General features: G+C 43.1%; 1 protein-coding gene across 1 annotated transcript in view; it reads right to left on the bottom strand.

Annotated features, from left to right (window-relative positions):
• Positions 1-1,173: 1,173 nt before the first annotated feature.
• The window catches only part of SPCS3 (signal peptidase complex subunit 3), a 25,471-nt gene continuing 14,426 nt past the window's right edge, over positions 1,174-12,218 (bottom strand). Inside the window, exons 3-8 of the mRNA XM_029933268.1 lie at positions 11,852-11,928; positions 11,590-11,663; positions 11,147-11,220; positions 9,119-9,195; positions 5,547-5,662; positions 1,174-4,627 (exon numbers count right to left, since the gene is read on the bottom strand). Of these exons, the coding sequence (XP_029789128.1) occupies positions 4,495-4,627; positions 5,547-5,662; positions 9,119-9,195; positions 11,147-11,220; positions 11,590-11,663; positions 11,852-11,928 (551 nt within the window). The 3' untranslated portion in view covers positions 1,174-4,494. The remainder of the gene's footprint in view (positions 4,628-5,546; positions 5,663-9,118; positions 9,196-11,146; positions 11,221-11,589; positions 11,664-11,851; positions 11,929-12,218) is intronic.

Raw genomic sequence — 12,218 nt, 5'->3', positions numbered from 1 at the left:
AAAGCCCAAATGACCTTATTTTCGAATTCACATCTCAGAACCCTGCTCCCCCCCACTCCCACCCATCAGATTTGTACTGCCCTCCTTTCCCAAGCAGGTTACAGCCCTCCCCAGCCCACAGGGGAGGGGGGGGGAGCAGGGTGGTGGCCTTCGGAGGAAAGGAGCAGAGAGGCCCTTTGGGTCATGGACCCCTGCTCACCCACACGCTTTCCCTCTCCCAGATGCCTGTTGCCAACCATACTCAACAGATGCCCAGCGGGATGTGCATGAACCGCACACATTCCAGAAGCGAGATGCCACTTTGCTACTCTCCAGGGGGAGGGGAAGGCCCAGCTGGGAAGCTACTCCAAGCCTGGCTGACTGTCTCTTCGGATAGGACTGGGCACATCTGCTGAAGCCAGACATTTTCTTAACGCAGGAAGAACTCAGGCATCAGGCAATGGTTTACTGAGCCCCGAATTCTTGCTTTAACCAAGGACCTGGAGAACTGGGAGGTAGGAGTGCAGACAGAATGGCTAAGCATGGATGTTCTGACCTCTCCTATCATCCCGGATAACATACATGTAGGCTTAAAAGAAAAAACAAAACAACAAAAAGTCCCCTCTAAAGTCAGCTGATTTTATATCCTTGAGGGAGTTCTGTTTTGGCTGAGTCCCCTGGTAAATGTTCTACATCTTCTTAGAAACTCCTCTCTCTTCCGAGGTACCTAAAAGATAGATAAAAAGTGGATTTGCCCCAAATCTGTAGGTTCAGGGCAGGCCCTCGAGCCAGATGTGTGAGGGCAGGGAGCCGAACCAGCAGCTGTGCCCAAATTGGTAGAGGCCGGGCAAACTGAACCTTCAAACGGAGGCAGCTGGACTTCCCCACCCACTTCGTCAGGAGGCAAGCACGCATCTCACGGATTTTGAGTCTGGTCTATGCTGCGTTTTCTCGTACTGAAGTAAAGCACTTCTCAGGTCACTTCCCTTGGCTCGCCCATGATCAGAAGCTGGGCGCAGGGAGAACATGGGCCACAGAAACAGGGGGAGCAGTGGCCGGTCTCGACAGCCATCTAACCGGGCTCCAAAGGGCACACAACTCGATCTAATGTCACCGGGAGCTCAGGATGGAAAGTCCGCAGCGCACAGAGCAGGCAGCAAGGCAGCGCATGGTTTGGCCACAAAGACAAAGGACTTCATTCATCATCAGTATTTATTAGGCGCCTGTTCCATGCCAGGCGCTGGGGAAGATACAAAGATAAATCCAACAGGACTGCCCTCAGAGAGCTTACAGTCTAGGAGAGGAGCACACAGTGTCTGCTGAAGATATTTTAGATGTAAATAACCTAGCCCCCCCATCCTACAAAAGGAAAACAAACAAAAAAGAACTTAATTTACTAGACTTGGCTTCATTTTCTTCTAGTTCACCAGCTTTCACATAAAAAGTGTAAATCTGAAAGTCTTTTAAAATGCACACTTTTACTCGTAAACAAAATTCATCTTTGTTAGAAAAAAGGCTGTTTATTGCAATTACGAAAATCCTCAAATGTATCTTCAGTATTTTCATGAATCTTTTTTTCTTCCAGATCGGTTATTTGTAAACAATTTCCCAAATTGCTTCAAAACGTGCAACAGCTTTTTGAAACAGATCTCTTTAGACCCACTGGCAGTCCCAGAGAACGTACAGGCTCTCTACTGAAAGCAGAGCGTCTGGAACAAATAGGTGGTGTTTTACTACCAAAGTTCACAGCTTACGGTTTTTCTCCCTACACTCATTTCATGTCCATTCAAAATATAAAATAGCACCTTCAGTAACCTATACCTCAAAGACCCAAAGCTGTCGATCACGAAGCTTTAGATAGAATAGTGAAAAAAAATGTCCGTTATAACCTTAAAGCCCATCTTAGTACTATTACTAAGCTGGCCAGCCCCAAAGAACTGTAAAACAACTCCAAAGGAGGAAATCTGCAATAACTCACGTTCCTATTACACTCTCAGGAATTTCTGAAGGTTTCTGTTATTTTCCTTTAAGCATAAAGAAACCACATGTAATCGACTAGGGAAATTAAAAAAGCATGGATAGCGCTTGTCCAGGCTAATCTGCTAGAGAAAAGGACGATGTGAGCACATCGCAAATTAGTTTATTTCTAACCAGAATTCTTTTAGGTCGGTATCTTAGGTTCTCCTTCCCAGGCTCCTCTCTGGGCTCAGACGTTCCTAATACTTAGGTTTCTGTCAAATCTGAAGCCTTCGACCTTGTACGACTTCTTGAAAACACAGACATTAAGGTAGATGATTGGCTGACCAAACTGAACACAGGGCCATCTGTTTTCATGCAGAATCAAGGTCTCCAACAAAGCCGTGTGCACCCCAAAACGGGCTCCTGAGACAGGTTTCTTATGCCCACGTTGGAACACGGTTGTCCGGGGCAGGTTCCCGTCATTCACTGAGAGCAAACACTGCTGCCCCTCTTCTTCACCCAACTCCAAAGTGGGCGAACTTGTCAATAAACTTCAGCTCAACTTCAACACTCCTCTCCAGCGACCTAACACACGTGCCACCACAGAGGGGTAAGGAGCCACCGCTCAGGCACCTGCCTCTAGCTAGAACGCAGGCGCGCCGTGTGCCCGCTTTCATGAATGTACCCAAGCGTTCGGCTGTGCCGTCTACAGATGCTGCACCTCCGTGTGTGGTATCTGTACACACTCTACAAAGGTACATCTTCTGGGTGTAAAATCTAACAGAAATCAAGTCCATCGGGAGGATCAGTTCTGTGTTTGTCTTCCGGTTGCCTTCTTGTCCTCACATTACTAAGGTGCTTCTCTGTTCAATCTCTGCTGAACAGATCCCACAGATTTCACAGACTTGTGTGGTCATGGAAGAACCACCGTGTAAACTAAGGAGTCCAACTCCATCCTTTTAAAGATAAAGAAACGGAGACCCTGAACAGCTAGCTGCCTGAAGAAGCTGGGGGCCACACCCATTCCAGTATTTGCAATCGGATACCACCTGTGACCTCTGACAGTCGTGGTTAAAAACCAATGTACATAAACGGTGAGGTGTTTCATTCGAGGTAAATTTAACAATTGTCAGCTTAAACCCATTCTTAGAAAACATGAGCCGTTTTTGGTTACTGCTGAGAGTGTAACTACAGTGTCTGGTCTTGCTTTTCAGGGTAACTGCTGGTTCTTGCTTCTGACGTCGTTTACGGTAGGTAAAATGTTAAATACGGTCATATATTCAACCATGTATTATTCTGCGTTTAGTCCCTAAATTAGTTGCATACACGTTTGGATTCTTCTACTTTTCACAAAATAAAATGATACAGAGAATGAAGTGAGATTTCATCTCTGTGTATGTTGTCAGCAGCTTGAAAATTAGTCACTTCCATACAGGGCGGGAAACCTCGTTGAGGGGCAGCCGAAAGGGGGTCCAGGGTCACATAAAACAAGGAAAATTTTAAATGAATTCTGATTAGCCTGTAATCGGAGCTACAGGAGAAAGACAGGCTTAGGGGATTAATCTGAGCCAAGTTTTAATTCCCTTCCTTGCTATGTAAGTGCAAAACAATTCAGTGAACTTCCGGGTGTCAGTCTTCATCTGCAACGAACATTTGAACTACTTACCTCATTACATTATCGAGAACACCTAGGAAAATATGAGTGCTTCTAAGTGGAAAAGCACACCAACAAATACTGATTATATTACCCCAATAATTATTAAAATGTGGACCTACAAAAAAATTTAAATCATTACCACTCGGTGGCACTAGGCATGCTCACGAGAACACACTGAACTCAGAAGGAAAACCATGCAAACATTTTCACCTTTCAATGGCAATGCTAAGAATTCACACACAGACAGAATACAAAGGAACATTGTGAGAGAAAGCACGGAGACACATATTTGGTTGACTTAGGAGACTCCGAAGGGAGTTAGAATCACTTCCAGCTTATAGAGAGGTATTTAGTCTTTATGTGGAGGAAGCTGCTGTCACCGCTGCTCTTGGCTGTTGTGGAAACCAGGTGTCTCACAAATAACCATCAGCGTCTCCAGCAAGGAGACGCGCTCAGAGAGAAGTGTCCGCTGCGGAGTCACATTCGATGTGAACTTGCATGAGCACAAGATGTAAAATAGAGTTCTCGTAACTCCGCGGGCACCTAAGAGTTTTAACTGCTCTTCATGCTCGCTTTCTATTCCATAAAGAATCATGGACATAAAGGGAATACCTCAAAGATAATTTATTTTTACAAATCTTTATTATGCAGTTGTCTTATTTTTATAATACTCCATTCTGGTGGCCTTCTTTTGTGTGTGTGTGTGTGTGTGTGTGTGTGTTTTGTTGGTAAAACGGAGTTTAAACAGCACATTAACCTTTCAAATATGCTTTTTGATGTTAGTCTTATGCACCCCCCCAAAAAGTAACAACCAAAAAACAAACGAAGATATAAGGGAAGAGAAAAACGAGATAGGATTCATTAAGTATAAAAATATGTTGCTTCAAATTCAGAATAATTTAATAACTCTTCGTTATTTCATAGGTATCTGGAAATGGGACAGACACGTGACCTGATCCTGTCACAAGAGGTAGAATTCCAGCATTTGGTACGACGTTCCACGACAGGGTTAAGGTGACATTCCTGTTTCCCCTGTGAGAAGACAGAATAATAAGCAGACGTCAGCAGAAACATTTTCAGTTCAAAGAAAACATTTTAATTCAAGCACGGAGCTCCCAATACTACAGAACCAGCTATCTGTAACTGGAATCCTCATCTGCCCACAAAAGTTTTCTCAGGTCTCTGAACGCCCAGGGACCCGCACTCTGTTTGCGCATCCCGTGATGGCCTCCCGAAAGTCACTCAGTTACAGTTACCAGAGTCACCAGCCCAAAAGCTTAAATGAGTAAAATGCGGAAAACATCAAGAGATTTGATGTCAGCAGGCAATGATCTACAATCTAGTTCTAGCCAGATCTAGATTGGGAACACATGACGGTTTCTCACGGCTGGCAATTTTCCGTCTGCAAAACCGGAGCTTTGGTTAAAACAGCTCCCCCTACAATCCTTCCCGATGTTTACACACAGAGCTTCAAAGCCAAAAAATGACCCGAAAAGACCAGTCATTCTACTTCCTTCACTGTGCATGAAAGGAAACTGAGGTTCAGGGCCGTTAAGAGCAGCACAGTGACAGCCATCAGTGTCACCTCCTGGACGGACGCACTATGTCTCCATGAAGGGTCCCCGAGAAATCTCCTCGCCTTGTTCCGTAAGGAGCCCCCCGCAGGTGGGACAGCCCAGACCCCCGTGCACTTGACACCAGAAGCGGCTGAGGGCCTTTCTTAGCGCGACCACGTTCACCCACTGCAAGAGACTGCGCGCTCTTCCCAAACCCCCACTTCTAGGACAGGGTTTCTGCCCGGCCCTCCAGTTCGGATCTGGAGAGGTGCTTTCCTTCTCTCTCGACTGTCCTCTTTGTGCCCGCTAATCGTTTTCTTCAAAACAGAAAATACTTCACATCGTTCTCTCCCCGCACATTTAATTACAAGTAAAGAAGGAAAAGAATTGCTCACTTGAGGCCATTTCCATCGTCAAAGAAAAAATATTTTGTTTTCATATCTTTCAACAGCAGCTTTGGATTATCACCTCGCAGAACAATCTTGTCCCAAAGGACTACTTGGTTCAGAGCCTACATTAAAATGAAAATGAATTAGACAGCTCATCAGAAATTGCATCTCTGCCACTTCAAATTAAAAGCAGTGCTACGCAAATCGTTGAATTTATATGAATGAATGCAACTTTTTGAGGGAATTGCTAGAATCTTTAAGCACACAAAACAGTAACACGGGATCCGTACGAGACTCTGAGCTTTGCTGGGACAAAAGAGGACTCCCTAATGGAAATCACTGCTTTCGCTCAGGCGACTGTGACTTAGGGCCCCACGGCTTACCGCGAGGGCTCAGACCACCGTGCTCTCCCGAGCGAGGCCCTTGGAGAAGCGAAAGGGAGTAGAATCTCCGGAAGGAAGGCATTCTCGTAAATCCCTTTTCCTGCCCGGCTCGGTATGGACTCTGCACTGTGTCAGGGAAACTGAGGCAACTAACTATTCCTGTTCCCTCATGCTGCTAACAGGGGTCACCTCTCCCAGATTAGGTCAGGGAAACTTATGTATCTCCAAGGTCTTTAAATTATCAAGGAATCCCTAAAGAAACGAAGCCTTCTACATAGTTTTCCTTTAAATTAATCATGGGTACATCATGGTTTCATTTAAGGCAACATTCTAGAAGTCAATTCTTTGGAACCGCTATTTTGACAAATCAAAAGCAAGTTCCGTTTGGAAAATGAGGGGCATAATATGAGGACAACACACATTTGTGTTCACTAATAAATCCCAAGAAATCTGTTCTTATTAAGCTAGTATCCATTAATAGCCTGGGAGAGCCAACTGCTAGCATGTGGCAACCATGCTCACTAAAAACAAATGTGGAAGTACTTTCTAAGAGGTCTCAAATCTTCACCATAAAACCGCTAAGATTAAGAAGACCATACAATCAAAGGTAAGCCAAAGCGAAATGACATTTTCTGTACATTTATTCATTCAGCAAAGCAATGATTGATCAAGTTCCAAGTTGTATTAAGTTACTAGTCACACTGGGGTAAACCAGAATCCTGAATATAATTTAGGTACAACTGTCACCAAGAAGGTGACATATAAATGTCGATAATTTGTTGAGGCCTGTAGAATAATACGCGTGTATCCAGTCCTTACTCTTACTTCCAGAATAAGTTTTTCTGTTTGTTCCTCTTAACATTTTGTTGATTCTCAAGGGCAGGGATCAAACTTATTCAACCCAATAATCCTCGTGCCTAACAAATTTTGTGGCATAAGATATTCTGAAAATAAATGTAAAATGAGTTGAAATACTAAAAATCACAGTTAACGAATCAAACCAATCAACAGATAAAGCTGATTAATTCTTCAGCCCTTAGAAGGAAATAGAGTTGAAATAAAATACAAAAGTAGGCTCACTCTAACTACAAATGACCCCCAGACTATCTGGGAACATGAGAGTGACTTAGGTAAAATACCACAGAGGCACGTTTTAATTCTATGGATGTCACTTTCGTATTTTAATTCACTTATTGTCATCATTCACTTGACACTTTCAGGGATTTCTGTTTTAGCGAAATTCTATATAAATATCTTAACCCCTACTCTTGACTGTATAAAACCTCTAAATCAGATTGGACCAGTCAGTTTCAATTAAATTAATAATTTTAGTGGTGTTTTAATCTAACGTTTTGGTAGCTTCTCATTACAAAACTTCTGATAAACTCTAGTTGACGATTTGGAAGATTTATGTACTGAATTTCTGAATCCTGTACAACTCCAAAGCAAAGGAAAATATTTCTCAATAGACAGAAATGTTATTGGAGATAGATGGCTTCATAAGACTATCAAAATAGTTCATGACAAAAGAAAAATATAAATATTTAGATGAATTTTTAAATAATCTGACAGGATTCAAAAATGTGTCGTCTTCAGTTTTTGACTACATGCGGGGCACTGAGAGTTTCAACAAGTGCACAGATTCTGTGGGTCCAAACACCTTGCCGTCTTGTCTCCAAAGCTGTGGAAAGAATACTTTAGCTTGAAGAGGGAGACCCTCGTGCAGCCATGCCGCACCCCCATTTCCCCATGTGTACCCTGAGTTCGGCATCGTCCCTTCTGATCTTCTCTGGATCAGATAAGACTGGAAATGGTCTCCAAAGATTTTGAATCACAAATTATTCTAAGCGCAAGCCCCAAATGATTATTTACAAATGATGTGCCCGTACACATTACTATTATCAGATGTATCATCCCTGACAGTCAATGCAAATTTGCATTTCAAATAGCATTCTTGACCAATGTTGAATTTTCTCAGCCAACTTTTTATTAGATCTCAGCTCTCTCTTTTTTTAAACCATTAATGTGGCTGAGCAGCTCCCAAGAGGACGGAACATATTGGCTCTGCCCCTTTCCTGCTGCTTACATGTGCCTGAGCCTTTCACACCCCTTGCAGCCTGTGATTTCTTTGCAGGAATCTTTTAAGCTATTTCTTTCATTTTGTGAGGATTAGTTTATCTAAAAATAGGTAAGAGCAGAGGCGCCTGGGCAGCTCAGTCGGTTAAGCACCCAACTCTTGATCTCAGCTCAGGTCATGATCTGTTTGTGGGCTAACGCCCCTTGTCGGGCTCTGTGCTGAGCATGGAGCCTGCCTGGGATTCTCTCCCTCCCTCCCTCCCTCTCCCCTCCTCCTCCCCTGCACATTCTCTCTCTCTCAAAATAAGTAAGTACACTTAACAGAATAGGTAATATCACCCACTTAAGTGGATTCTACTGCACAACCCGACAAAAGGCTGGACGCGAATGAAGAAACGCACGCAGCACGGTCAGCCTCCCGCTTCTCCGGAGGCTGTGGTGTCGCCGCAGCCACGTAACCCTCGGACGCAGGGACTGAGTGTGAGCACTCGTGTCAGCCCGTATCGCAAGTGTTAGCAGAGCTAAACTTCTTTCCCTTGTATTTTAAGCAGAGGGATGCACAGGCCACCGTGTCCTTCCCAGTGTGGCGTGTGAGCCGCCACCACCCCAACATCCAGCAAAAAGCTCATCAACTGAGAAACTGCCAACCCCTCCTCGTTCCCTGCGGCAGGAAAAAGCCGCTCTCGATGGCTCTCCTTCCACACGTCCGACTACCCTGTCTGCACCCCAATCTGGGGACCGCAGTACTAGAGAGCCAGAGAGGCAGAACAAAGGCAGAGGCTACCAAAGGAGGGGTTTCCTTAGCAGAGTCACCTCTCCAGAGGCCTGTGATTTTTACCAAACTCATCGGGTCAGATATTCTGAATATATAAAATTTATACTCTTGGGACACCTGGGTGGCTCAGTCGGCTGGGCATCTGACTCTTAATTTTGGCTCAGGCCACGATCTCACTGTCTGTGGGATTCTAGGATTCTCTCTCTCCTCTCTCTGCCCCTCCCCCCACCTCTCTCTCTCTCAAAATAAATATTTAAAATAAGTAAGTAAATAAATAAAGTGCATATTTTCTCATAATGAGGTTTTAAAGATCTACTAAAATATATATGTACACATATACTTACATTATTTTTTGTTGAATATTCTGCTGATAAATAAAGAAACAATTGCTTAACATTCCAATCAAATATGTTCTCTAGATGTAAATAAATTAAGGAATATATAAACCATAAATCAGCACACCACTTTTAAACCCATCTTATTCATAATTATCCAGAGCAACACTAGTACTAAAATAGGAAAAAAAAGGAGAGGTGGGCCAGAAACATGGTGAGACACTAATTTAATAAAAATATATAAAATATAAATATGCTGTTAAATCTAGCTCATTTAAAAAAATATATATATATATCAGCAAGATTATTAGTATTATCCCCCGTGCCTCTAAGCTTTATTACCTGAGATATTTTGGTTAATAATAATAGAGCAATACAAAATTTAGCTTTCTGTAATGGCGACTAAGTCTAAAAGAAAGAGGATTTAATCTTTGAAGAACATTTGGTTCCTCCCATGGGTGTTCTAGAGGATAACCAGACCTCACCATTCAAATTTACTGATAGGCAAACATAAACTAGCTCATGTTAATTAAACAAAGTCTAATAAATTGTCCACATTGCCATTGGACACACGCCCCCAGAGATCAAAATGTCTCAATCCACAAAGTGCTTTAGTAAGAATATGCAGTTGAATACCAATTTGATTTCATCAACCTACCAGAGTGATGGAAAAAAACAAACTCATGAGGATTCAAACAAGAGCTGTGTCACTGAGGAATGAACGGAGTTACCGTCTGCATTTTTGTAAAGTATTATATGTAAACGGTTAAGTCATTTCATTATGTGCATTTTCATAGTGACAGCAACACGCCCATTTCATTCCACATGTGGACACGTGTGTCCACTAAGAATGACGCTCCTGCAGAATGGAGAAGTCTAGGAGCGCTCTTTAGAAGAAAAGGCACAAGTTCAAGTTTTACCAGCAGCATTAAGAAAATCTGACTAAACTACAAATGAGGAGACTGAGAATGTTGAGGGATCAGGAAGTTTCACGGTCCTTCTCCAGCTACACAGAGCCACACTATTTTCCTAAGAGGTCGGAGCTGCTTACCAGTTTTAAAACGACATGAAGACTTACAGGCAGACATACCAAGCTGACCACAGGACTGTTCTCAAAGCGCAGTCCATTTCCTGAAAAAGTGCCTAGAGAGCTAATTCCTAGTCTACTTCTAAACCCAATACTTTCTTTCTAAAAAACCCAGTTAAGTAATTCCACGGCAGTTAAGGGCTATATCAGGTTAACTCCCGGGAAGCTTTATCTGCTTTGACTGTTCAGACAGTTGTTTTACAAAAGTTGAGAGGTGCGATCATCGGCGCCAATTTTAATGCCCAGGTCTTAACCGGGCAGGTGACTGGACCGGAAGTGGCAGGGAACACTGCGAAGGCCCGAGAAGACAGAACTGGCCAAAATGAGTGGTTTCCAAAGGGAGAAGCTCAAGATAAAGAGAAAATACTAAATCATCCTCGTTTTAAATTAATTCTTTTAAATATTAAGATTTCTAACTCCTATTATAAAAGTACTTATAAAGTAAAGATAACGGCAAAGTGCGGATATGGCTTACCAATAACCATTTCAATAACGACTTTCTAAACTTCAAGAGATGCCAATGCACTTTTTTAACCTAGGTTTCTCTCGGCCACCGTAAAATACGGATCTATTACTTGAGTCTGTACGTGAAAGATCCCATCTAGACAGATCGGCTATTGCAAAATATGGATTACTTGGTATTGTACATGAAAGATTCCATCTGGTAGGCTGCACCCCGGTAACATCTTTCTTTCTGTTTTTTCTTTCCGAGATACAGATACTTAATGTTTCTGTGAAGAATTTAAAGTAGATTCACAAAAGAATAACTGAAGAATCCATAAACGATTTTTTCAAAGTATGAATAGAAAGCATGAAGACTCTTAGTAATAGAAACATAGGCACAGAAACTAAAGTATGGCTGATTCAGGAGATCGGCAAGAATCACTAAGCAACATGCATATCATTATACAACCATAGAGAAAGTAAGAAAATATTTTCTTAAAGGATATCAGCAGTTATATCAAATGTAATGAATCCCAGATCACTTCTTTCTCTAGGTCCAGTGAAGTCTTCGACATTTTTTCTAAAAATAAAGATAAAAGTTTAACCATCCTTCAAACATAACAGGACATACAATTCACAGAATTCCATTAACGTTGGACACACAGGCGGAATCCCACAGAGAAACAAATAAAAATCAGAGAAACTTGTAAGTGTGAGAACAGGATAAAAATGTTAATCCAATATAAAATGAGGTCTTTCGCTATATTCAAACGCCTTAACAATGAACCCCAGCAAAAAACGGTCAGGGGAGCGGGGGAAGGGTGTAAAAACTGCTCCACGTGTAAACACTTGCTGTAAAGCACTTTGGTAGCATGAGTAGAAGAAGGTTCCAGATGACTACAGGTGGTGCAGAAGGAATTAAGATAAGATGATAGCCACTGTTGTTTACTGAGTGCTTATTGTGTGTCTGGGTCCAGTCAACAATGTATTTTCTTCAGATCTCCAATAATCCTCGCAACAAGCCTACAAGTTGGATATTGCTTGCATTCTAAACAAAAGCAAATTAAGGCCCATGACGGTAGGCAACTTGCTCAAGATTACCATCAGCTAACAGTTCCTGTGTCTATCTGAATCTAAAAACCAGTATCTAATAAAGAGCAGTAGAGAAAAAAAGGCGGGGTGGCGGGGGGTGGAGTTGGCGATTGGCTGACGGGCTTGCCGGCGACTCCGACAAAGAAATCAGGGAAACTAACGTGGACGGACGAGAGTGAACTTGATGCAAGATGGACTAGGGAAGAGATGAGAACCAGGGAAAAGGGCGACGTGTCCAGGAAGAAAGTGCCAGAGAACCAACATTATGGAGGAAAAACACCCAAAAGCGTTCATGGAATGACAACGTCATTCTGGAATTCCATTTTTGGCATCTTCGCTGATACGTTCCGGCGGCTGACTTAGACCCGCTCTGACGCGCCGCAGCCGAGAGCCGGGGCCGGACGCGCCCAGCCCAGCCCGGCCAACTCCAAAGCAGCCGCCGGTGCGCCGCCGCGCGGCGCGGGAGGAGGACAGAAGTCGCGGGGA

This window comes from Suricata suricatta, chromosome 1 (genome assembly GCF_006229205.1).
Source record: "Suricata suricatta isolate VVHF042 chromosome 1, meerkat_22Aug2017_6uvM2_HiC, whole genome shotgun sequence".
NCBI classification, from domain to species: Eukaryota; Metazoa; Chordata; class Mammalia; order Carnivora; family Herpestidae; genus Suricata; species Suricata suricatta.
Note: the sequence above shows the minus strand (reverse complement) of the source record. Positions and strands in the feature narration are given on the sequence as shown.